At 48.2% G+C, this 25571-nt stretch overlaps 1 protein-coding gene across 3 annotated transcripts; it reads left to right on the forward strand.

Moving 5' to 3' along the window:
• The first annotated feature begins 740 nt into the window (after positions 1-740).
• On the forward strand, positions 741-21847 carry NME9 (NME/NM23 family member 9). 3 transcript variants are annotated; one of them, XM_046002011.1, is made up of 11 exons: positions 741-791; positions 5951-6008; positions 9989-10092; positions 11116-11187; positions 12828-12944; positions 14227-14302; positions 16494-16576; positions 16904-16996; positions 17947-18101; positions 19503-19620; positions 21674-21847. In XM_046002011.1, the coding sequence occupies exons 1-11, from the start codon at positions 759-761 to the stop codon at positions 21755-21757; spliced, it is 993 nt and encodes a 330-aa protein (XP_045857967.1). In that variant the 5' UTR covers positions 741-758; the 3' UTR covers positions 21758-21847. The 3 variants fall into 3 exon arrangements, with proteins under 3 accessions (XP_045857967.1, XP_045857968.1, XP_045857969.1); XM_046002012.1 differs by lacking the exon at positions 12828-12944; XM_046002013.1 differs by lacking the exons at positions 11116-11187; positions 12828-12944.
• The last annotated feature ends 3724 nt before the right edge of the window (positions 21848-25571 follow it).

Raw genomic sequence — 25571 nt, forward strand, 5'->3', positions numbered from 1 at the left:
CTGGAGCCACCCCGCCTGGCATGCACTAAGTAACAACAGAAAAGCTGTACACCAGGCTCTGGTTGGGTTGGAGATATGCAGGGTTTCGGGGACGCAACTGTACAGTACCTGAGCGCACCGGGTCTGTGCTTGGTGGGTCTAAATGCCCAGACACTAACAACGGCGTCAGCCAACGAGGGCGCCCCTACTGCACACCTCAGCTTGCAAGGGGGCGGGGCTTGCGGGGACGCGGATTACGCGTCAGCAAGTTTGTTACTCGGACTACAAGCCCCACCCCCCACGCGTTGTGTTGCCCTGACGACTGTGGCTGGGTCGCTGCAGAATAGATTGGAAACTCGCTGCACCTTGAGGACCGTGGATCTGTCGAGGGATCGTTTGCGGTGACTCAGTTTCCTAGGAGTATATTGCAACAGTAGGGATATCAGGGTTGTATGCCTTTTCCTGCCCGAATTCCTCGGCAGGCGCTCCGAAGCGTTAAGGGCTGCGTAGCCGGGCTCCCCCACTCCATGCTGGGAAGGACTTTGCGGAAAACCCCCTGGCAAGCCACGACCCTGCGGGCGGCAGGCTCCGCTTCCCCCCGTGGGGTGTTCATTTTGCATCGCGGCATTTATTTGCTGCTACTTATATTTACTTTACAGGGACGGGAGCTTTGTCTGAAAGAGACTCTGGATTTGCTGGTCTTTGCAGCGGTTTGTCTCCAGGCTGCTGTTGGGAAGAGCCCGAGTCAGAAGTTAACAGGGCTCTGTCTTTGCAGAGCCATGGGCAGCAAGAAGAAGGAAATTGCCCTGCAGGTAAGCCTCAAGGGTCGCTTGCTTCTAGCGCTTGGTTGGGGGTAGGGGTTGAGGAGGAGTGGAAAGAGATGTATAAAAGTGATACTATTTGCCAGCAGTACATGACAGTGTTCTGAAACTTGAATATTGTACCCTTCCATCTTAAAGGGAAAAAAAAAAGAAACCAATCTTATCTCGACCCCCCAGTGACAATTTTTTGTGCCCTTAAATATAAGCAAACATAAAATGGGGTATAAGCTCTTTATGTTTATAATGCTTATGCAAACATAACCCGAACATGAATTAAAATAAAACTAAAATCTCAAGAAAATAGGAACAAATACAATTCGATACTGACATATTTTTTGTTGAAATATAAATACAGCTTGCTTCGAGAATATGTAGGGTTTTTTGAGTCTGGGCATGCGTCTGTAACTATGTGCTCTCTAGAGACCCAGTTCTCCCACCAGGTGCCCTTTGCAATCATTGCTTATTCAACGAATATGTTTTGATATTTTATGTGCTACACATTTGTTGTATAGAGAGCTTTACTTCATTTGCACCTGGAACAAACAGTTCTGTAAGCCAGCATCTGCTTTTGTTCCTGGTTCCAGACAAGAAGGAGTGCTTTGCCATAGCAGATCGCCTGGATGGCCTATAATACGTGCACATTTGGAAGCAAATTTACAGGGTCTCCTGGTCAGTTTGGCCCATCTGGACACACATTCAGGTGCCCGCTACGGAACAGAATGACACTGGTCTTGAGACACCTGGTTTCTCTTTAATTGTCCTTTGTGGCATGGGCACTCTACATGTGCGTTTCCAAAACCTAGTAACTTAAAAAGGGAGAAAGCGATGTCATTGTAAGGACAGCATGTACTAGGAGAGGGTGGGAAGCGCTTTGGACTGAATGTCTAAAGACCTGATACAGTTCTTGACTCTTAGTCATCTCTGAGGCTTGAGGTCAATCACATAACGTCTCTTGCTACAGCTTGCCCATCAATAGAATGAGCGAACCATCCCTTAAGGGTTTTCCAGCATTGGTACTCTAGTACTCTGGAGTTATGAATCTTTTCACATGTCTACATTCTGTCTGTAAATAAATTCTAAGTACCTGGACCTATCACTTACTGCTTTGTGAATGACTTCCTCAACCTCTCTGAGACTCCAGATCCTTTCTGCAAACAGGAAGGATAATACAGAGCCTGCAGAGGCGTTGCGACGAGATTCCTTTAGGTATTTCGAGGCTGGACTGATTGCTGTCTGTAGTGGCTCTAAGATTTTTGCCCTATATGATGTTTCATTTGTCTATGCCCTGTGTCCCCTTTGGGAATATTTTTTGGTGATTTCACAAAAATGTTATTCCCCAGGGCTCTGAATTCAGTGTGGTACTCCAAGTAAGTACTCCACTTACTGAGGGATGTGAGCGTTACCACTCTACCAGATCAGCTCCTTTTTTTTTTTTTTTTTTTTTAAGATTTTATTTATTTATTTGACAGAGAGAGAGAGAGAGAGCAGGGGGAGGAGCAGAGGGAGAGGGAGAAGCAGTCTCCGCAGTGAGCAGGAAGCCGGATGCAGGACTTGAACCCAGGACCCTGGGACCACAGCCCAAGCTAAAGGCAGACGCTTAACAATTGAGCCCCCTCCCGGGTGCCCCCCAGATCAGCTCCTTGAAAGCAGTGCTCTAGGGTTTGCCAGTCCAGGAACCCTGTCCTCTTTTTGAGTAAGACTATTTGGGGCTCCTTCTGGGACTGAAACAGGAATTACAGGACATCAAGAGATGGTCTGGCTAGAAGGTGCCACACATTCCTCATTCATTCCCGACCAAATGTAGGGCTTAGTGAAGTCAGACATTTTCCACACTCTCCTTCTCCTGGCCTGTTCCTAAGAGAGATTCTTCAAGTGTTCAGAGTCCCGGCCCCACTGCTGGTGAGGGTTATCCCATGACAGGGGTGTATCACAGAGAGCTGCTACTGACCGACAGCTGAGCCATGGGAAGTGACTGTTGTGGGGGGGGGCACACTCTTCTGAACCCTCTGTCACCTTCTTCAGGACTACAGGTGTGAGCCCAGGATGATGTTGGTCCAACTCTCTTAGATCACTCAAAGCATCAAGAAGACGACTGTTCCACGTTTTCATAGAAACAAAAAGTGTGGAGCTATGATTTCTTTAGAAAGGTGGATCACAGTAGAAAATCTGCAGGTGTTACATGTCTCCAGCCCTTTTAAAGGAACAAAGACCTCAGCATACCTGTATTAAGAATGAGTGGTCATTGTCATGGTCTCTTGACTTTTATGGTTTTAAATCCGCCCCGCCCAAACTTACCTATTACAAAGTGAAAGAGAGTAATTTCACAGTGCGGAAGACTGACAGAGCACCTTCATCAAGTGATTCAAGTGACATCAGCAATAGGGGCTGATCGAAATTGCGCGTCTCCTGATAGGACGCGATGAGAGAACTCTCTTCTGCTTCCCTGACACTCCACCCCAAGCAACCAATTCCAGCCACTCCAAAGATGCACACCTGAATCTAACCAGGAAACACCAAACACACCCAAACCGTGGGGCAGTCTACAAAAATAACCCTCCCATAGTGGTCAAAAGTGACCCGGAGGTCAGGAAAGTCGAGGAAAGACTGAAGAATGATTCCAGAAAGCAATTAATCCAGTATGTAATTCTGACGAGATCCTTTGCTATTCAGGACATTATTGGGATGATTGGTAAAACCTGAATGGGATCCAGAGATGGCATAGAGATAATATATCAGTGTTTACTCCCTGACTTTGAGGGTCGTGTTGTAGTTAGATGGGATAATATAGACATTAACAAGCTGGTTCTAAAAAGATGGAATGCAAAGGATCAAGAATAGCCAAACAGTTTTGAAAAAGAAAAACAGATATGGAGGACCCACACTGCCTGATTCCAAGGCTTATTATAAAGTTACAGTAATTAAAAGAGTATGGTGTTGGCAAAAGAAGAGAAAATAGGTCAATGAAACAGAATAGAATCCAAAATAAACCCATGCTTATGTAGTAAACTCATTTCAGCAAAGATGCCACAGCAATTTAATGAGAAAAAAAAAAAATCCTTTCTAGAAGTTTTGCAGAAACAACTGTACCTCTACATGGAAATAAAATTAACCTCAGTCCTTCCACACAATATAGATAAAAATTATTTTCAGATAGCTCATGGACTTAAATGTGAAAGCTTAAATTATAAAGCTTCTAGAAGAAAACAGAAGAGAGCATCTTTCTAATATATATATATATTAGATTGTGTATATATTAATTTATATTATATATTATATATTATATATAATATAATATATATTATATTATATAATATAATATATATATTATATATTGATCAATATTGTATATTGGTATATAATATATATATTATTAGATTGTGTATATATACACACAATCTAATAGTAAAAAAGCCAACAATCGAATAAAGAAAATGGACAGACCAACGGTCACTTCTCATAGAAGACATATAAATGGCTGATAAGCACACTAAATAGTGCTTATTTTAATAATAAATACCTTTTTAATAATTTTAAATAATAATTAATAATAATAATTTTATAATTATATATAATTATATATAATCATAATTGTTATTATGATTATATAATTAATAATATATAATTATTATATTAATAATATAATATTATATTTTATATATATTAATTATAATATAATTAATATTATATTAATAATAATTATATAATTATAATAATAATTAAAATTATTAATAAGCTTTATTTAATACTTAATAATGCTTAACACCCTTAGTCATCAGGGAAATGAAATTACAGCCACAATGAGATACCCACTACATTACCATTAGTGTCGCTAAAATCTAAAAGACTAACAGTATTAAATTCTGGTGAGAATGTGAAGCAAGCAGGACTCTCATACCTTGCTGATGAAAGTTTAAAATGGTACAACCGCTTTAGGAAAAGCCTGGCAGTTTCTTATTAAACTACATACATTTACCCTATGTCCCAGCAATGCCCCTCCTAGAGTATTTATTTACTGAAGATAAATGAGAATGTGAGCACAAAAGGATTTAACAGGAATGTTCATAACTGGGGCACCTGAGTGGCTCAGTTGTTAAGCGTCTGCCTTTGGCTCAAGTCACGTTCCTGGGGTCTGTGGATCAAGCCCCGCATTGGGCTCTCCGCTCAGTGGGGAGCCTGCTTCTCCTTCTCCTCTCAGTTCCTGCTCTCTCTTGCTATCTACGTCACTGCCTCTCTCAAATAAATAAAATCTTTAAAAAAGAATGGTCATAAGTTGTTATTTGTAATAACCCCAAACTAGAAGTGACCTAAAAATCTATCAGGCAAATGACGATGCAGCCGTACGATGAAACATGCTCAGGAACAACACTGCAAACCACTGACACTGAGCGGAAGAAGCCAGCACAAACTAACAGTGCTGTCCTATTCCATTTCTAGGCCGTTTTATAATAGAAACAACTATTGCGACAGGAAGCAGATCAGTGATCACCTGGGGTGAGGAGCAGGCAGAGGGGTGACTGGGAGGAGACAGGAACTTTCGGGGATGACGGCAAAGTTCTGTATTGTGAGAGGGGTGTGGTGACCTGGGTTGTGTGCATTTGCCAAAACTCAGCGAACTGCAACCCTTTAGTTCTGTGTATTTCACTGTATATAAATTGTATCTCTAGAACATGTAAGACCAAAAGAAAAAACGAATGAATACCTTCCTGTATATGAATCTAGATAAATGTCAAAACTTGATTTGAGTGAGAAAAAAAATGGCAAAAAGATCTCTCTAGTATGATATTATTTATGTACATTTTATGGACCCAAAACAATTTTATGTTTTTATTTTTGCACAAGCAACAAGAAAAGATTATTTTAAAAAAATGACTGAGATTTCCTTAGGTTAATTATTCGTGTGGATTGGAGGCGGGAAAAGACAGGAGGAGAAGGCAGATTGGGGAAGGAAGACAGTTTGAGCCTGTATTTGTACCGATTTCAGAGAGGGAGGGAGGAGGAAGAGAAGGAGGGAAGCGGGGAGAGAGGGAAAGAGAGAGGGAAGGGAGGTAGCGAGAGGCAGGTAGGTAGGTAGGTAGATATCTGGAGCAAATACATCAAATCCTTTCCTCATCCATGCCCTCAGTAATAAAGCCTTTGTTCTTTGACCTTAGGTTAACATCAGCACCCAGGAGCTTTGGGAGGAAATGCTCAGTTCCAAAGGACTAACTGGTAATTTAAGTTTTTAGATCCAACCTTCTCAAAATTTCAACATATTGCACCAGGAAGAGAAAAGCTGCAACGAGCACCATTTTTCCTATAATCTTGAGTTCCATAAATGAAGAACCGAGTCTTTTCTTTGTGTGTGGAGATACATCTGACTGACACGTCTGTTAGCACATTCAGTTCAGGAAAGCCCTCAGGACTGCTGGCCAACAGGGCTCCCTTGTCTCAGAGCTGACTGTTAGACCCAAGGGTTGTTTGGTGTGAAGGAATGAAAACCTCTTCTGACTGCCTAAGACAAAAAGGGGAATGTACCGGAAGGAATATGGGGACCTCTTGGAACTCAGGGGCTGGAAGGAGAGCCCGGCTTCCCAAGGGGCTGGAACCAGGGACTGCCCCGCCATTAGGATACAGCATAGACGCTGTCCCTGGGCCGCCTCCTCCCTATCCTCTTGTATGTGATCTATCGCAATTTACTTAGTAGTTTTTTAAAACATTAACATTTATTGTAAAAAAGATTTTATTTATTTGAGAGAGTGCAGAGGGAGAGGGAGGCAGGAGAGGGAGAGGGAGGAGGTGACTCCCCGCTGAGCACAGAGCCCAATGTCTGGGGACCGGATTCCAGGACCCTGAGATCGTGACCTGAGCCAAAGGCAGACACTTAACTAGCTGAGCCACCCAGGCGTCCCCAAAATGAACATTTATTATCCCACAGTTTCTGTGGGTCTGGAATCCAGGTGTTGCGTTGTCTTGGGTTTGAGGTGTCTCTGGTTTGGGGTCTCTCACCAGGCTGTGATTAAGGAGTAAAACAGGGAACGTCAAAGCTCAACTGAAGTTCAGTTTGCTTCTAAGCTTGGTCTTGTGGCTCTGACAGATCTTAGAGGGTCATTTCCCACTTTGTTCCTGTGACCGTTGGCAGGACTCCGGGCCCTGCTGGTTGTTGGCCAGAGACATCAAATTCTTGCTATCAATTTCCCCACAAGCCTACTTACAACACAGTAACTTTCTTCCCCCTGAGGAAGGGGATAGGGGGAGGGAGAGACATACGTTAGTCAGAATCTTCCTGTAACTGAATTTCAACAGTGACATCTCATAGCTTTGCCCCACTCTGTTTGTTAGAAGCCGGTCACTAGGTCCAGCCTGCACTCAAGGGCAGGGGGTTACCTCCCAGGAGACAGGGCTCCCCCATCTTAGAGGCTGCCGGCCACATCTGCCGCTACTGTTCCTTCCTCATCTTCATTCACCGTGCGTATCTCTGGGCTCCCTTTCTGTCTCTGTATCTGCTCAGTTCTTCTCCCTGTAAATACACCGGCTTGGCAAGCTTGTGTCCGCTCTTATCTCTCCCCACTGCCACCCGCTCGAGGGACTTCGAGGCCCCACTCTTCTCCTCCCCCATGACTCAGTTTGTCTTTTCCAGACCCTCCCCCAACTGTTCCCAGAGATATGTCCTGGGCTCCAGTTCAGTTTCCTGAACAGGCCACCAGTTTCCCCACTTTTTCACTTTTATCCATGCTGTCCCTGCTCCCTGAAATATCATGACCCCCAGGCCCAGCTCCAAAGCAGCACCCTCCTTGCATGAAGTCTTTCCAGAATCTCTGTGCGGTCACTTGCCCCTGGAAGTCACCTGGGCATTTGGGGTGGGACTCTGTCTCTCCCTCTCCACCCCAGCACCACACCCAGCTTGGTGTGGCCCCTGTCTCGAGGAGCACTCCCGGCTTTACCCCTGAACTCTAAACACAGGGCATTGTCTTTTTCCTCTCCGTCTCCAGCAGACTTGCCCAGGCCTGGGGCACAGTGCAGGTTGCACTGATCCGGCAGCGCGGGTGGGAGTCTTGCCACATTCAACTACCTGAGGGATTACATAGCTTTTTTGATGGTGCCAGGTCTCAGCTATTTTGTCTGCGTGTCTCGTGGGTGCAGCTGGAGCACGGCTGTAGGGCAAAACAACCATTACTTCTGTTTCTTTAACGGCAGTAAGAAAACTATCACTTCATCACATTTTGAGAATTTGCTGTATCCCGGGCGCCCTAGGTGATCACAGCTGACATCTGCTGCGTGTGGACTCTGTCAAGCCCTGTTCTAAGCATGCCAGGGAATTGTGTCTTCCGGGGGCAGCAGGAGCTCGTCCTTCCCTTCTTATCGGGCAGTCCAGAGGAAGCTATGCTCTTCCTTCTTTCTAGAGCCAGCAGACGTGTGCTTCCAAAGTAAACCGTCATCTTGGAAGTCTCGCCTTCTCTTGGCTCATTCTCCCCTGCCTTCAAATAGGCAAGTCAATCCCGATTTACACATGTGCGCACACACACCTTTTCATTTTCTCTGTCATGTCTTTCCTCCCAGATGTCTTCTCTGTTTTGCTTCCTGTCTGTCAGTCAGACTCTTGATGGACTTCCTCTCCAGTCCTGCTCTCTCCCCCATAACCTTGTGAAGTATGCCTTTGCCCCACCACTGCTCAGACAGCCAAGGACTACGAGGGGGAGATGGGAAGCTGAACTGCGGATTGGTGCAGATCCTGCAGAGAGATTGGTGAGCTAATGGGACCCCATTTTCCCCCAGTGGGGTGTGAACCTGCTTTTGTTTGTGGGCCCAAACACAGGTTCTCTAAGTCTTCAAAGACTTTTTCCTGGCTTGACCCAAATGATTTCTTCCCCCATTACTATGGTGTATTGAAATCTCTGGACCTCTCAAGTGTGATGCTGTTGTCCTCAGAGAAGCCCAGAGCTTTAGCTTCCATGTGGGTGTCCAGGAGGCCCAAGTCTACCTCCATCTCTGCTGGTGCCTGGCTACCCTGGAGACTACTGGCCTCAGATTCTCTTGTTTGTACTAGAACCCCAGTGGTCTAGAATCCATTTGGCATTTCTCCTTCCCCTGAATGATCTCTCCCTGCCACCACCCTGTTCTTTTCCTCTGCCAGGCTCCAAGGTAGAGTCTTTTCCATACTCACGTGACTTTCCTCACCTGTCTTTCCCTTTCAAAGTCTGTGGATTCCTCCCTTCCTCCCCTCCCACCTGCACTGCCCTCCTGTGCCTGGCTTCCCCATGCCCCCCATACCCTACTTGGTTCTCAATTTCTCCCTGCAAAACTGCGCTGCTTGACTGAAACTAACCAGCACACCTGAACCCAGGCATCTCCCTTCTTTCCTGGAGTAGCTGGAACAGCATGCACTCAGACGAACCTGGGATCAAAGCTAGGTTCTACCGCTTGAGAATTCAATTTTTTTTTCCTTTCTTTTGTACCTTGGGTGACTTACTTCACGTCTTTGAACGTCACACAATCTAGCACTAGCTACGTCGTCATGATGGGGCTGGGCACGTCCTGCGTGTGTCTGGTACCCGTGTGTTGGCTTTGCTTAGCTTTCTCACAGGCCCTGTGGCCTTGTGCAATCAGACCAGAGGGTTCCCTCATGCCCAGTCCCGGCACACTCCATAGACTGCGACTGACAAAGAAAAAATGATCTGAGTTTCCATCTAGGTCTCTAGCAGGTATACTTTTCAGGAGAACGACATTGATTTCATAAAGTAAACAAAACTCTCCTTACCCAAAGAAGTGGCTTTTAATTCATCAGGGGAAATGTCAAAACTGTGCTTATTATCAAAGCAGCTAAGCGTTGACTGTAGGCTCACAGGCTGCCCACAGTGACCTCTTTTAGAATAGATCATTTTAGTACATTCAAATATTTATTGAGGGCCACTCTGTGCCAGCCCAACCATGACGGTAGCCTGAAAACCACTACAGGGAAAGGATCCCTGTAGAGAAAACTGTTTCCTACTACGCTTACTTCATCATGTGTGGAGTTAAGAACACTGCGGTGTAAGCATGAGGGGCGGCTGTGTCTCCGCGCTGGCTCCCACTCCAAGGGGAGAATAGACCCCGTGAACCACTGAATACCCTGCGAACAGACGTGTGCCTGGAGGGGTTGAAGTTTGCAGGGGCGAGTTTTACCTGACCTGGAGAGCGCTCACTAAATGTTCCTGCTTCTTGGATGCACACAGTTGTTGACGTCTATCAAGGCTGGTGTGGGCCCTGCAAACCCATGGTGAGCCTCTTCCAGAAGATGAGGATCGAGGCCGGCCTGGACCTTCTGCATTTTGCCTTAGTAAGTTCCTCACTCAGAAGAATGCCACGCCAACACTGTAAAATAATTAAACATTTAAGAGTGGGGACAGGAAATGTGAGCTGCCCTTTCCAGATCATTGAAAAGGCATCGGCTGTGAAATTTTTGGTCATCCGTTATGAAGCTTTATAGTTTCTTCCGTGATGAAGGATTCCTACCCCATCCCCCCGGCTGACAGTCACTGTGAGCTCAGGCATCTCTTGACCCTGTGCACAGGGAAGGGGTGTGTGTCACGTGAGCAAGCCATGGCTTCGGGCTCATGAACCCTGGGGCTCTGAAGTCTTACTCTCAGAGCACGCGGTTCCAAGAGTTTTATGCTCTGGGCCGTCATGGGGAGCTTCTAGCCAAGGTTTACTTGGATCAATGTATGGAAATGGGAATAAATTCCAGAGAAGCGTGTGAGAGACACTCGGATTAGAGGTTCTAGGAGAACACAGGAGAAAAGACACTTGCGCTCACCTCCCAAGGACTCGGCCCTTTCTTCACGTGGCGTCGGTTCTGATACTTCTGGGGAAAGTGTGTGGTGGGAATGCCTGCCCCCATACAGGCTTTCTCAGTCTCAGAAGGCAAAGTCTGAGGACCCTCCCCCTCTGTGGTTGTCGGTCTTGGCGGCAGCAGCTGGCCGGGGAGCAGGAGGAACCTTGTCTCCACCTTGTCTTATTCTTCCAAAAAGCCCCCTGCCAACAATTTTTACCAGTATGTCCGCAGGAGAGTTATTCTGATGAAAAGACATTAGAGGGCGAGGCATGAGAGCCTGCCAGGGCATCCTCCGGGGCGGGCAGTCACAGTGTGGCTGTGAGTGTGTCCGTGCAAGGGGCGGGGTGTGTGTAAGAGGGATATGTGTGAGTATATGCACATGGGTGTGTGTGCGTGTGTGTTTATGGCGTCTACACGTGTATATCAGGGGTTTGTGTCTGTGTGGGTATTGTCCCGTGTGGTTCTCCCACCAGCATGCCCCTGTGTTCCTGGCACCCCAGGTCCCCCCTGACAGCTTGTTTTCTTCAGGCAGAAGCAGATCGTCTTGATGTCCTTGAAAAATACCGTGGGAAGTGTGAGCCGACCTTTCTGTTTTATGCAGTAAGTACGTCGGCAGAACCAAAAGCACATTACAGATCACCAGGCTCCATCTCACTGAAAGTCACCAGGAGGCTTCACTGATCCAAATGAGGGACTGCTTTCTCCTTGACTGCATTTGTTATTTGGGGTAGGAAGAGGCATGCTTATGTCACGGTGAGGCAGGTGCCTGCCTAGCATGATGGCACAGCTCGCTGGCAGGGAGGCCTGGCATGACGCAGCTCCCGATGGTCCCTCCGGGCCTGCGGCCTTCTCGGCTGGCTGTACATGGGAGAGAATGGGAGTCACTCAAATGCGCCTTCTCCTTCTGGCTCATGCGCACGCTGGACGGATGCTTCACGATCAGAAAGCAAGGTTTTCAAGATTTCCTCCGCCACAGAAGGAAGCTTTCAGCACACACACTCTAAGGGGGTAGACAAGCTCCGCGTTCACTTTTATTGAATCGTAAGATGTGAAGATATGCTTCCAGACATTCAGAAATGAGAGCCAGGTCACTCCGTGTTTTGGAAGAGAATTTGGATGTCTTTGGGAGTGCCATCCATGCTCTGGCCCCATGCCCCTCAGGGCCCACTGCCTCACTCCTGGCTTCGTAGCTTAGGTTACCTGCCAGGCCCTGAAGGCAAGTGCCCGATATGCTCCTCCTGACTGCAGCCCCCTCCTCCTACAGTCAGGGGAAACTGAGGCCTACCCACCCACCTCTCCTGACAGCCAGGCCAGGGCTGCTGAGTTTGGAGACCTTCAGATTCCTGCCCTCGGCACCGCAAGTTCCAGAAATTGGAGGCTTATGGCGAACATTATCTGGGTGTTGATTCGTGATGGAAGACTGGTGTTAGATGCTGAAACGCAGGGGAGGATGGAGGAAGGAGTGGGAAGGGGCCACGGTGACGGCAGATCACAGGCAGGGAAATGTGATCGCTGGCACAGGGGTGCGCTTGCTTGCGCCTGTAGCGATGAGGGCATGAATCATACGGGGCTGTGGAGGGCAGGTGCCAAGGCGGTGGGCTCCATCACAGCCTCTCCTCCGCAGGGCGGGGTGGGAATGGGGAGGGCCTGCTCTCTGCCAATTTCTGTGAGTACCAGACATAGATTGACTGTCAAAAAGGTTAAAGAAGGAGACTCCGTCACCCCAACCACCTTCTTCATGGTGAACCAAGCTTCCTCTGACCACCCCATATGGAGCTGGGAATCCACTCTTGCCCTGAATGCCGAGCATCCTGTACATTCCCCCTCTTCAAGCAATGATCTTATTCTATGGTGATCGTTTCTTTGATACGACCACCTCTGCCCACTTGACTTCCCATTCCCCGAAGCAGGCAACTCTGGCTCTTCACACTGACCGTTCATATGCTTTGCCTCTGTCTTGGCGCTTGGCAGAGTAAGTGCTCAGCAGGTACTTGTTGAGTGGACGAGCCGCGACTGGGCCGCCCTTCGTCACTCACAGCCTCGTTGCCCCGCTCCCCCTTAACTAATTCCCTGTTCTGAAAGGAGAGGCCAGGGGGAGAAGGCAGAGAAGTGGATGGAGGCCTCAACCTTGGACACGTGCCCGAGCAGAGCGCTTGGACACTCGCTGTCTCTTGAAAGCAATGAAGATCTGTGAAGACGAGTTCGGGTGGTCTGGGTGGCGCGTGTGTTCTTTGTTCTAGGGTGGAGAGCTGGTGGCCGTGGTTAGAGGCGCCAATGTCCCACTGCTGCAGAAAACCATCCGAGAGCAGCTGGAGGCTGAAAAGAAGGTTCTGGCCGAAGGCTGCGAGCGCAAAGTGGTAAGAACCCCTCCCGCCAGGAGCGAACTCAGTGTCTCCCTGCCCCACTAATTTTCCTGGAGGGTTCGGTGACATGTGCCATTAAATGCCCATCCTGGGGTCCCCAAAGGCTTAGGGGGAGGCAGTGCCCACTAGGGCATACACGCCTTTTATTTTATTATTTTATTTTGGATTTTATTTATTTATTTGTCAGAGAGAAAGAGCGGGGCGAGGGACACAGAGAGAGGGAAAAACAAACTCCCCACTGAGCAGGAAGGCACATGCGGGGCTGGATCCCAGGACCCCAGGATCAGGACTGAAGCTGAAGGCAGACACTTAACTGACTGAGCCCCCAGGTCCCCCAACAGGCATTTTAAAAACTTCTTTTAAAAAGTCTCCCCCTTCATCCAGAGCACTTGAACTTCTTTTATCCATTTCCCATTCATCCCCCACTTCAATTCTCAACCGGGCTTTCTGGACCCTGACAGTGAGTTCAGAAATGGAAATAAAGTTCCGGAGTAGAGTCGTGGGTAGAGGTGAGCTCTCTCCTGGGGCCCGGCCCTCGCCTCTCATACCTGAGAGTTTTACTTGCGGTCCCCAAGGGATGAGTTAATGTAGAAATTAAGCTCTGCCGTTCACACGAGCAATAGGACCAGCATGACTTGTGATTTTGATACATGATTTCCATGACAGCACAGACTACAGTTTGTCACAAAAACGTGGCTGCCGTTGAACACTGACACCCGTGTCAGAGAGACGCATTTCCTGGTGCTTTGGGCTTCCGTCCAACGAGCCTTAAAGTTGTTCAGTGTTCATTGTTCAAGTTTTCCTATTCACTTTCAAATAGCAAAGCCCTGTTTTTATAGAACGGACTAGAATCAATTATATTTTTCTCTGAAAATGACACATGCTCGTGCCCCCTCCAGGGGGAGATGATAGATATCATCTTCATGACTTCATGGGCCCAGGGGAGCCAGTCACTAAGGATCTCCCAGCGTGTCTTCTGGCCGACACCCTTCTTCATCTTTTCTACTTGATGCTTGTGGAAATGGGCCGAACCTAAACCTTAAAGGCAGCATGGATTTCCTTGTCTTCGAACACCCTCACCCCCACCGTCATCTGGCTACTAAAAAGGGTCTTGTAATGTTTCCAAGGCTGAAGGTCTTGACCCCCTTTTCTTGGTTCTGCATTTCAGGCTTTTGCTTTTTTTTTTTTTTTTTTTTTGCTTCTGTTGGTTTCTGGAGGCCGTTGTGGTAATTTTAATTAGCTAACTACTTTGTTTGTGACCAATTTGTTGTTCTAGATTAGAGATGAGGCTCTGTCTGACGAAGATGGATGCCTCTCCCACGACAAGGACAATGGTGACGATGAGGACGTGGGTGAGTACAGAACCACTCAGCAAGGTGAGAAGCAAAGGCTAGAGGCAAAGGACGATCAGTGATGTGCGCAATTGGAACTCTGGGAAGATTAACCCCAAAACATTGTGTTTCCAATCACCTGACTTCAAACATACTGTGTCAAATCTCCCTTCTGCCCTTTCTTGACATCGGAGGTACCTTTCACAGCTTTCCAATCATGCTCAACTGTAACAGGTATGATTTTAAGGCAATTACCTGGCATCAGGAAAAGCCCCACCTAATAAAAAGGAAGACAGAATTTCAAGTAATGATGCTGGTGTTTCTTGGGTCATTGAGTTAAATTGCTCATTTCTTTTCTTCACCTTTTTCTGAAGAGTCCAAAAGTCAGGAGTCCTGGGCATCACGGTTATTCCTGAACCTTTACTATGGGAAGAACAACTTGACCTGCCAGCAGGGAAACCAGAAGTTAGAAGGTGGCTTGTGACAGTGACTGAGATGCCAGGGGAAAGCAGCATTAAGTTCAGGAACCGAGCTGGAAGGAGAAGGGAGATTTTTATTATTGCGTGAACCAGAAAGGCTGTTTGTTCATGTGTAAATATGGAGGCTGTTTGAGTTGGGATTCTAACAAGGAAAGAGGCACAGTTTGGAGAGCAAAAAAACTTTGTGTGAAAAATATCAGTGTTTTGGCTTCTGCATGAAACAGTTGTTACTGCCTTTTCTGGATGATCTCCTTTTCTCTCCCTCATTATCTCCTCTCAAATTGAATCTCTCCACCTAGAAAATAACATAAAATCTGCTCTTGCCCTTGGCCTTCCTCTCCTCCATGCGTGAGCTTTCTGAGCTCCCACACTCCTTGGGTACCCCTCACCTTTGGCTCCTGCCCCGACCTGTTCCCTGGTGCTCATGGGGCACTGCTGACCTTCTTGGTGCCGAACCCAACACACGGTGTCCAGTCATCCTACAGCCTCTTTCTGAGGACTTGGATGATGTGGACTGTATCTTCTTTCTCCAAACCCTCGTCTCTTTCTCGTTTTCCTTCTACGTCTCTGGCCTCTCTGCAGCCTCCCCTTCATTGACCTTTTCTCATTTGCTCCCCTTTCAAACTGGAATTTTCCACGCCCTGATCTGGCCTCTTCTCTTCTCACCCTGTGCCTCTAGGGGATCTCATTAATGGGTCATCGTATAAGGGATTTCATTTTATGAGTCCCTTAAAGACTAAGTATTCATGGGATGTTAGAAATAAAATAGAAAAATGGATAATCTGTTGCTTAAAATGATTCACATTTTTGCAGTACCCGTGTTTTTGAGATTTTCAAAGTAGGAATCTCTCCTCAGATGCAGATGTCATGTTTCATTGCCACACAACTGACACAAAGGTTGAGAACAGAAAATAGGCTCTGGGGGATACAGAGTCTGTGGAGAGGACAGGGAGATCCCCAAAGCCAAGCTGATACAAACAAGAGTACAGCAGGGATGGGCTTATGGACTGGACACCGAGCCCCCTACAGGCCCGAGCAGGAACTGTACTCACACACCACCTCCGCAGGGCCTATGGACACTGACCAAAGGACAAGCATCAGGACATTGTTCAGGGAGCTATGACTGATACGTTGGCTCCAAACAACGAGCCCCAGCCAACCTGGTCTTCTCTCAGGAGAATGGTGCTGAAGAGTCATAGAGACTCAGGGCCTGGGGCAGTCTTCGCTGCCCATATGCCAGGAAAGTTAGAAAGAAGCTCTGGCGAAGTAGCCAGAGCAGTGAGAAGAGAACACAATGGACAGCACTTAGAGGCTCCAAATCAGGGGAGGTGACAGGAAGGCACAAGAAAGGTCAGGCCCGTGTTGCCTCTGCTCCAGTGCTCCCCAACTCCAAGCCAACTCCGTTAGTTGTCGCTGGGCTTCTGCTCCGGAGTGGTTGGTCTCTGATCTCCCTGCTCTCCCTTCCTTTCCTCCCTCCCCACCTCCACCTCACCCCTCTTCTCCCAGGTTCAAGTCCCTTGCCTCTCTCCGTCCCATGGAGCCAGGTGGAGGGTGAGGTCTGTAGCCCGACCCATGCCTCGACTAGAGTCTAAGTGTGCAGGGGCACAGCCTAGAGACTAGCAGGGGAGCCCCGGGAGCTGTGTGCAATTGTCCCTGTGGATGGCCCCCCGAGAGCCTCACAGATGGGTGCCGGGAGCCCAGCGTCTGACGGCACCATCGTCCGCTTCTTGCAGCTTCATCAGGGAAGACCTGCACCTTGGCCATCATTAAGCCAGACGCAGTGGTCCATGGAAAGACTGAGGAGATTATTATGAAGGTAAGAGAGGCCAGGCTTCCCGGACAGACTGCCCTTATGTCTCCTCTGCTGGAAAAGCAGGGGCAGGACTTCGAACAACAGTGTGCTAGTGGAAAAGGAGGCCGCTGAGGAGCTCCAACCAAAATGCCCGTTAAGTCAATGGCACATTTTATAGCTGTTTGGGACAGACACGATGAGGATGAGGGTCTTCGCTGCCTTTAATGTTCCCTTTCCCATTATCTTTTACTTTTCAGCACATTTAAATGTGAATTTGGCCTTGATTTTCCCTTTCACTACATATATATATATATATATATATATATATATATATATATATATATGTTACAGATCCACGAAGCCGGTTTTGACATTTTAGCAAATGAAGAGAGAACCATGACGGAAGCAGAAACACGACTTTTCTATGAGCACAGAGCTGGAGAGGTGAGCAACTTTGCTTCTACATGTCCATTTCTTTCTCTTTCCCCAACATCATGTTTATAGATTAATGCTAGTTTGGGAGAAAATAGAATACTGCAAAGAATAAGAATATGAACAGCCAGAAGGCCATGATTTGCTCTTAGAGTAAAGATTGTAGTGTGTGTCAGGTAAAAAGTTCTTTGGCTGCAAGGAAGAGATTTTGATTCTAACTTAAGTGATGATGTGAAGAATTTATCGGAAGAATACTCCATAAGTCCCAGAACTGAAGAAGAGGGTTGAAGGTCCAGAAGGTGCTGGGGAGAAGAACCAAGAGAGTTGTAGGGAGCTTAGGAGCAGAATCCCATGAACAGTCACTTTAGGTGCTGCTGTTGGACAACTCAGATTCAACCACTTTCCACTCACTTCTGCTTCTGCCTCCCCTACTTGGGATACTTGGGATGGAGGCCCACTGGACCCCGCTTGGTCGGAGCCCCCCCTTTCAGGTGAGGTGTGTGTGTTTAGCGGCAGTGGAGGGGGTGGAGAGGCATCACCGTTGTCAGCCAGACTAGGCCAAGTGAAGCAGGGAAGGGCCGCTCCCCAGAGGAAATCTGCTACTTGAAGCAGGGAAGAGTTGCAAGGCGTTGCAAAAAAATAAGTCGTAGCTACATGGCACCCCATGGTTATCCAGCATCCACAGGATTTCCACGCACATGTCCCTACTTAACTTGTTAGAGTCTCTCATTCAACCCCAAACAAATCAAATCCAAGTCTCATTTTCCTGGTTTTGCCTCTGTCTGGGTTCTCTGTGTGTTGCTGGTCACCACCAGCCTTCCCATGGGCCCTCCACGGGCACGGTGGCTGGGGGCAAGGCTGCTCACTGACCCCCTCCCTTCCTGCCGGTGCTATGGGCCCACTGACCCACTATAGACCCCGGGACCCCTGCCCGGGGTCACTGCTTCCTCTCCCTGTGCTAGGAGGCATTTGAGAAGCTGGTTCATCACATGCGCAGTGGGCCGAGCCGCCTCCTGATCCTCGCCAGGCCTGAGGGCACCGAGGATGTGATCACTGCCTGGCGAACGCTCATGGGGCCCTGTGACCCTGATGTAGCAAGGAGGAAGCAGCCTGACAGGTGATGTCACCAGCTGTGGTCTTTTCATTGTCTCAAAACCTGCATCCGAAGAAGCCCAGAGCCTTGCTCTATACTCAGCCCCAAATCCCCATTACATACATTAGGAGAGACCCTGACTTCTTTGTTCCCTATGTGAGGAGACCCTGCTATCCTCACTCTCTGATCCAGTCCTCCAGTTAGGGAGTTCCACAGTGTGGTCCCGGAAACAAAGACGACACTCGTCCAGGAAATACGGATTACAGGGCGCTGCCAAAGTCTGCCAAGTCAGAGAACACCCAGGGTGTTCTGAGGCCCCCTGGACTCCGAGCACCTGGTTCTGCACTTTGCACGAGGCTGCCTTGGCCCTGTATTTAGCCTGACATCATCCATGCCAAAGCCACTGTGCCTTGCCTTTGACGCTGAGAGCGCCCCAGTGACCAGAAAAGAAATGGGCAAGAGACTAAGTAACTGAAGTTGTACCTTGCAGTTGTAGGAGAACAGAACATTCATACGTGGGACTAATAAAACAGCCCAGGGTTCAGATCCTAGCTAACCACATACTGGAGTAAGTCCTTTCTCTGAGCCTCAGTTCTCATCTGTAAATGGGGTTATGACACCAGTCCTGGGAGCTGTTAAGAGGACTCCCTAGTGGGGCGCCTGGGCGGCTCCGTGGTTAAGCCGCTGCCTTCGGCTCAGGTCATGATCTCAGGGTCCTGGGATCGAGCCCCGCATCGGGCTCTCTGCTGGGCAGGGAGCCTGCTTCCCTCTCACTCTCTCTGCCCGCCTCTCTGCCTACTTGTGATCTCTCTCTCTCACTGTCAAATAAATAAAATCTTTAAAAAAAAAAAAAAAAAGAGTACTCCCTAGGGACGTACATTAAACCCCCTGTGCCTCAACGTCTTCGTCTGAAACATGGGGGCTACAATGACTCACACACTGTGAGGATTAAATGAGCATATGCATGTGCGTGTCTGTATGTGTACACGCACACGTATATGAAACGCTTGGAACAGTGCTTGAGGCAGAGGAAGCCCCGGCAGTGTTAGTGTTATCTTATGGGGTTATTGAGAAATTAACGAAGTACACCTACATCGAGCTCTTGGCAGGGTGTTCGTCCCTGGTAGTGAGATCCACAAAGCGACAGCTCCCGAGCCTACACCGTGACTCACGCATATTTAAAATCGCGACAGAGTGTCCTTCACAGAGCTGAGGCACAAATGAAATGGGATCATGTATGTGAAGTACTTGGCGACATGCCCAGCACAGCTTCGTGATGTCAGCTACTGTCCTTGCTGTTGTTTTTGGCATTTCCAACGCAGAGAAAGCCATTTTACAGCAGCTGGTGCCCCTGTTGCTGGAGAGCAAACATGTTTCTTTTCAAATGAAACAATCGTTTCTTGTGCATTTTGCCAATGTTCGCAGTCTCCGTGCTCAGTTCGGCACAGAAATGCCCTTCAATGCAGTCCACGGAAGCCAGGACAGAGAGGACGCCAGCCGAGAACTGGCATTGCTCTTCCCCACATTTCAGTTCTCAGATGAAGTTCTAGAAGCCTCGCTGTGTAAGTCATCAAGGCAGTTTGTCTTTATTAAATCTGCACTGAGTATTTGCGGGGGTAAGAACTATGTGGTAACTGAGTCTTCGATCTAATAAGGTCCTATTTGATAAAGAGGGGCCGTTCTATAACTTTAGCAGTAGTCCTAGTCCGTTCTGTGTTTTCTCAGAGGAATGATGTTGCTTTTTAATCTTCATTACCTTTTGTGTTTTTTCGCATTCTTACTTTGGAGTCGTATTTTCATTGCAAAGTTACTTTGCATTTTCTTGTGGAAACCACAGGGAAAAAATCACTCAGCTTACTAGAACCCTGCTTCAAAGCCAGTTAGAGGCCAGATTTCACTTCCTCACTTCCTCTGCACTTCCCAAACCTCATGCCAGGTCCCTGGGGGTGTTGCTGGGCAGTGGAACATTATACAAAAGGACCCTGAGCCTGCTGTGGTTCTTGTATCCCTCAGCCCCCACATTTTGGGAAAAGCATGCTAGGTCGTCTCCACCTCCAAATCTGGGTGAGAAACTGGAGAGGTCTAGAGTGCATGTGACTTACCCCACTCCACAAGTAGAACTAGGCCTGGCCCCTGATGCTCCCGCTGCCGAGCTGGGTATCTGTGGTCTGAGCCCGAGGTGAGGTGGGAGGGACCAGGGGGTGAGTATCCTAGGAAAAGCAGAGGATATGAGGGTGGCCTTCCTGGGAGAAGGCTGCAGTAGATCTGAAATGGTAACATACTTGTGCACCACTGTTTGGGCTTTAACCCATATACTTACCTAAATGTTTGGTATGTTCGGTGTCCTCAGGGTCTGAATCCGGCTGAGTGAGAATAGGTGGTCTGAGGGCATCGGAAGAGGGGATGGGTGCTGGCCTGTGCTGGCCCTCATTCAATTCTCGTGGCTGCCTGCTGCCAGCCGAGCGGCGAGCTGGATGCGGTGGTGGGGTGTAGAGTGGAGAGATCACGGCAAGTGTGGCTTTATAGGGACCTGGGTTGACACATGCGAGTGTGTGCTGCGGTGCTTCAAGGCCATTCCCCGGCTGGGAGGAGATCTCACTCTGGTGACGAGGGCCTGCTTTCCTCGAGGAACCTGCCCTCAGAGAGTGCCCATGATGCCTTTCCTTCTGTGTCCAGGGCCATGACCCATCTTCATCCTTTTGGGGAGGCCGCTGGAAACAAGTGGCAGAACTCAGGGCCAAGTCTGGGGAAAGGGAGTGGCCCGGCTGGGAGATACTCAACGGAGCTAGAGGAGAGTGTTGGGAGATCACGAGCCTGACTTTTGGGCCCCAGCTGATAATGAGCTATGGGGACAGTTCCACAGGGGTCTGAGCCCAGAGACATCCCAGGAATACACGCCCAGCCTCCTGAGAGCAGGCTCTGAAGCAGCCTCGTAAGGGTGCCGATGTGTCAGGCCTTCTCAGTCGTCAGGAGCCGTGTGCTTCCGACTTACCCATCGCTTTCTCTGCTAAGTGTCAGGGGTCAAGGGCACTGGAGACAAGATCATCCTGGGTTTGAATCCTGGCTCCGCTAGTTATCAGCTGAATAGCCTCAGGAAAGTTATTTACCTTTCTGGGACCCAGTTTCCTCATCTGCGAAATGGAGATAATGACAGACCCATTATTAGCCCCATAATAATATCTCCACAATAGTGATCTTCCCCACAGGGCTGATGCGAAGACGGAAAGAGAAAAAGGATATTGAAGTTCCTAACCTGGGACCTGACACATTTAAGTCCTCAAAGTATTACTCATTCTCCTGATTTTTTTTAAAGGTTTTATTTTTAAGTAATCTCTACACACCACATGGGGTTCGAACTCACAACCCCAAGATTGAGTCTTGTGCTCCATCAACCAAGCCAGCCAGGTGCCCCTCATTCTCCTAATTTTTAATTCCTGGTCTGGAACACACCTATTAGGACCTTTCTCTACTGTCCCTCCCACCCGGACCTCTCGCTTCACTGTCTGTGATGTACTTCGATCCCCTTTTCCGGCTGCCTTGTGGATGGTGAGTGGGACAGAGGACGGGAACAGGGTTACGTTTCAGAAGTCCTGTAGAACATCTGTCATCCCACAGGCCACGGGGCTGAAGGAGCGGCGGGCCCCACTGAGGCACGTTGCTTCCCTGAAGACACCGACTGAGAGGCTGGGCTGCTGTTCCAGAGCATGTGACCGGGGCAAGGCCATGAGATGACCTATCAGTGCGCTTGAATCAGCTGCCCACAGGACAGCTCCAGAACTGGGACTCACTCTTTTCAGCACCGATACTTTTTTGGTTTAGTTATGTCTTGTGAACAATAAAAATAGTATATATTTTCTTGCCTTATTAAACAATATATAAAACATACAGGTTTTGTTTTTGTTTTTTTGCTAGCTCTGGGATTTTATAAAATAAACGGACATCTGTTTTGGTACCCTGGTATGATATGGTGGTCATCTCAGAGGATACTGAGTTACATAGGACAGTGTTTCCCCAATAACAAATCTACCCGGTGGACTAAACAAGTTTAGAGTGATCTTGAAAACAGTGCAAAAAGATTGGATAGAACACTTCCAGACATATGGACATGGAGGCAGATAGAAATTGGCTTTAATCTTCCTGCTGCCGACCCAGTCATGGGGACAGTCCTGCAATGCTGCCCAGTTGGCCACCCAAAGCTCTCCATGCCTCAGGCCATGTTCATAAAGAAATGCTTGGAAGGGGCCCCTGGGTGGCTTAGGATTACGTATCTGCCTTCCGCTCAGGTCATAATCCTGGAGTCCTGGGATCGGGTCCCACATCGGGCTCCCTGCTTGACAAGGAGTCTGCTTCTCCTGCTGACCTTTCTCCTCTCATGTTCTCTCTCTCATTCTTTCTCTCAAATAAATAAATAAAATATTCATTTAAAAAAGAAAAGAAATGCTTGGGAGTTACATTTGGAACCAGGAGTCATCTGATTTTCTTGGTGCTCCTTTTCCCCATTTCTTTGGTTTCTGATTCTGGCTACTGCCTAATTTTAAAGTCCGAGAGCTCCCAGTGGAGCCAAGTTGCCTCCAGCTTTCGCTAAATCACCCGGTTGAGCCATCCTTCCATGGCTGTGCCCCTGAGGTTGAACATCTCATGAGGTTCTCAATAAAAAGTAACTATTATTACCCCTGTGAATATTAACATGGATAGCCATTCCCTCCTGATGATTTGCTCTTTGGTCTATTTGAAAATTCACTAAGCCCAGGCATCCACTTTCCTCTCTGAGGAAAAGGCTATGTTCTACTCCCCAAAGCAAATGTTAAGAAACTTCCTCTCATTTGCTGGTTTTCTCCAGAAGACTTTGCTTGGGACTTGAAGTTCTTTAAACGCGCGGTTAGCTCCCAGAAGACTGCTCTTCATGGGTGCATTACTCTTTACGCCAACGCCATGCAGGCACTGGGGACGAAAGGATGAAACAGGCTGTGTGAAGTGGGGAGAAAGGCCTGTGATGCTGGGTGGGTGGTTGCATTGCCCATGACTTTTTGTCACTTTTAGATGCAAAAATACATGCCCACTGTGTTCATAGCATCTGTACTGACCTCCATGAGAAACAATGTACTCAGAGGGTCCCTCCATGACAGAATGTCAGGAAAACTGAATCCACTGTTCCAGCCCACCATGGGCTGTGCTCTTCCCTTGTGCGTGGGCTCAAGAGGGGGAGTCAAAGCCTTGGAGAAGCATTAGAACCCTGCATCTGGTCTTCTACGTGCACAGGGGTTACACGGCTCTGAATGACCTACTTGGGGGTAACCACTCTTTGATCTCCCCAGAAGCTGGGAAGCCAAGGATCTTCCATCACCGAAGAGAGGAGAAATGGTTTGCCCAAGGCCTCTGAAAGCAGTGGGGCAAGAGGACGAGTAGGTGGGGGAACTGAGACGGTAGGTGTGATGCATGTTGCTGTCTGTGACGACCTTTGAGTCTCCCCAGGAAGTAGCTGGGAGTAGTGGGGCTGGCAGAGGGGAAGGCAGGAGGGGCAATAGAGGGGGGAATGTGGGGACACCCCCTTTCCATTTATAACTTGGTAGAACATTTCTTTTCAGAGTCTGTAAGGGTCAAAGCAGAAGGAACAGAGGTGCAGGGAAGGGAGCGGTGTTGGAGGAGAGAAGTCTCGTGGGAGTGGCTAAAACATCAGCCCACTCTGAGGGTGAAACTCCTTGGCACAGACCCTGGGTCTGGCTTCCTACAATGGAAGCAAACCAGGGCATGCAGGATGGGTGCTGTTTAGGCCATTAAGGCCTCTCAGCTCCTGGGTGTGATGCCTGATAGGGTGGAGGGCAGGCTCTGCTGCATGAAATAGAGGGTGGTTCCTTTCTAACACTGACTCTGGCTCCCCACTCAGCAAGAGGGCCAAGTGCACAGCAGAGCCAAGGCCAGGAGTCAGGGGATACATAAATAAAGGGAGGAAAGGTGGCTACGTAGGCCATGATGTGGCCCTTGAGACGGGGGTTCCCAATATTCCCAGAGGCCAGGTGGTAAACCAAAACTACTCTCCTGCTGGAAATGGACACATGCCTCTCTGCCCAGCAATCAGGAGAAATGTGCAAAGGAGCAGGACTGGGGCAGCACCAGCCCCTATCCCAGGTGGCAAGGTGTTGGGACCTCCTCCTGTCAGCTCTCCATTAGAACCTGGGGTCAGTCTCCCATTTCCCAGGTCTCACTTTCCTGTTTGCCCTGTGGCAAGGGAGTTCCTTCCCCTGCCAACCACTTCACCACCCCTCACGCTCTCCCAACCCTCCACGCGCTGGGGTAGATGTCCCTGGCTTTCTGTTTCTAGGGAGGCCAAGAGGTAAGAGGTGCTTCTCTACATTTCAGAGATGGGGAAGAGAAGGCAGTGTGCAGTCCGTGAAGGGCACCTGGGCTTCCTTGCAGAGGAACAGCTGCTTGTGTACGGGGCCGCTGGTCATCCACCAAATTCTCGGCCTAAGTCCAGCGGGTGGTGGTAGTGGAAGCGTGGCATTCGTAAGGGGCTGAGGAGAAGATGCGGGCAGTGGACACAACACTGGGGAGGTCCTGGTGGCTGGGAGTGGCCACTCGTAAAAGGTCCGCTGGACTTCAGAAGGCCAAGAAGAGGGGTTCCCAGACGGCTGCCGATGCCCCCTATAGCACAGCCGTAACCACCACAGGGCACCGGCACCCGTTCTGAAATGCAGTCACCTCCTGGCCTCTTATTCACCAAGAAGCATAGGTTCCAAAAAGCCAGGACACATTATCTTCCAATGTTTCCTAATGTTCTAGACATTTGGAAAACAGACTCCTTTTTAGAAGTTGCCATGATTTTTTTCTTGGCTTTTATTAGCATGTGTTAAAATCATATTATCCAAACACTACCAGAAGAACATGTATTGTTCTGCATAAAGTGCTTAAGGAAAAAAAAATGCAAATTATTAAATTGGACATTCTTTTCTAGTTCATAAATTTTGGGTTACAATCAGGGCACAAAAGGAGAAACAGAATGCAGTATTAGAGAGAGCGAGAAGCTTAGTGAAGGACTCGGGTGGAGACACAGACCACGCCCCATTCCTCCCACTTCCTTGCTGACTGAACACTGCACCTGCCTAAAGCAGCAAACAGCTTTGTTTTAATAAATACATTTTTCCTTCATTCAAATCGGAAAAGTTAATCATAGTAAAGCACTTTTTCTTTGACCATCTGTTTATAGCCACAGGCAAGATTTATCCACAGAGTTTAAGTGTGAAAATTTTATTTCATCGGGCTTTCAGCTTTCTAATGCTATCTGGGTACAAGATTGTCTCAGCAACTCATTATTGGTTTCCTTAATATTTACCTGGTACTTTTAAATACCGACTCTATAGTGCTTGCATTACAAATGCCAACCAAAGATATTTTCTCAGTACTAGAAGTATCAATGAGTGGGCCTATATAAGGCTTTATTCCCAACAAATTTGATTCTCTTTAAACTGGCGTTCTCACATTAGCACTGGCGGCCAC

The sequence above is a fragment of the Meles meles genome, chromosome 4, assembly GCF_922984935.1.
Source record: "Meles meles chromosome 4, mMelMel3.1 paternal haplotype, whole genome shotgun sequence".
NCBI lineage: Eukaryota > Metazoa > Chordata > Mammalia > Carnivora > Mustelidae > Meles > Meles meles.

Excerpts from the sequence above, each read along its gene's own strand:
- NME9 (XM_046002011.1), top strand. The coding sequence starts at position 759 with ATGGGCAGCAAGAAGAAGGAAATTGCCCTGCAG. Across the intron at positions 12,945-14,226 it reads AAGGCTGCGAGCGCAAAGTG|ATTAGAGATGAGGCTCTGTC; the intron begins GTAAGAACCCCT and ends TTGTTGTTCTAG. Across the intron at positions 16,577-16,903 it reads CTGAGGAGATTATTATGAAG|ATCCACGAAGCCGGTTTTGA; the intron begins GTAAGAGAGGCC and ends TATATGTTACAG.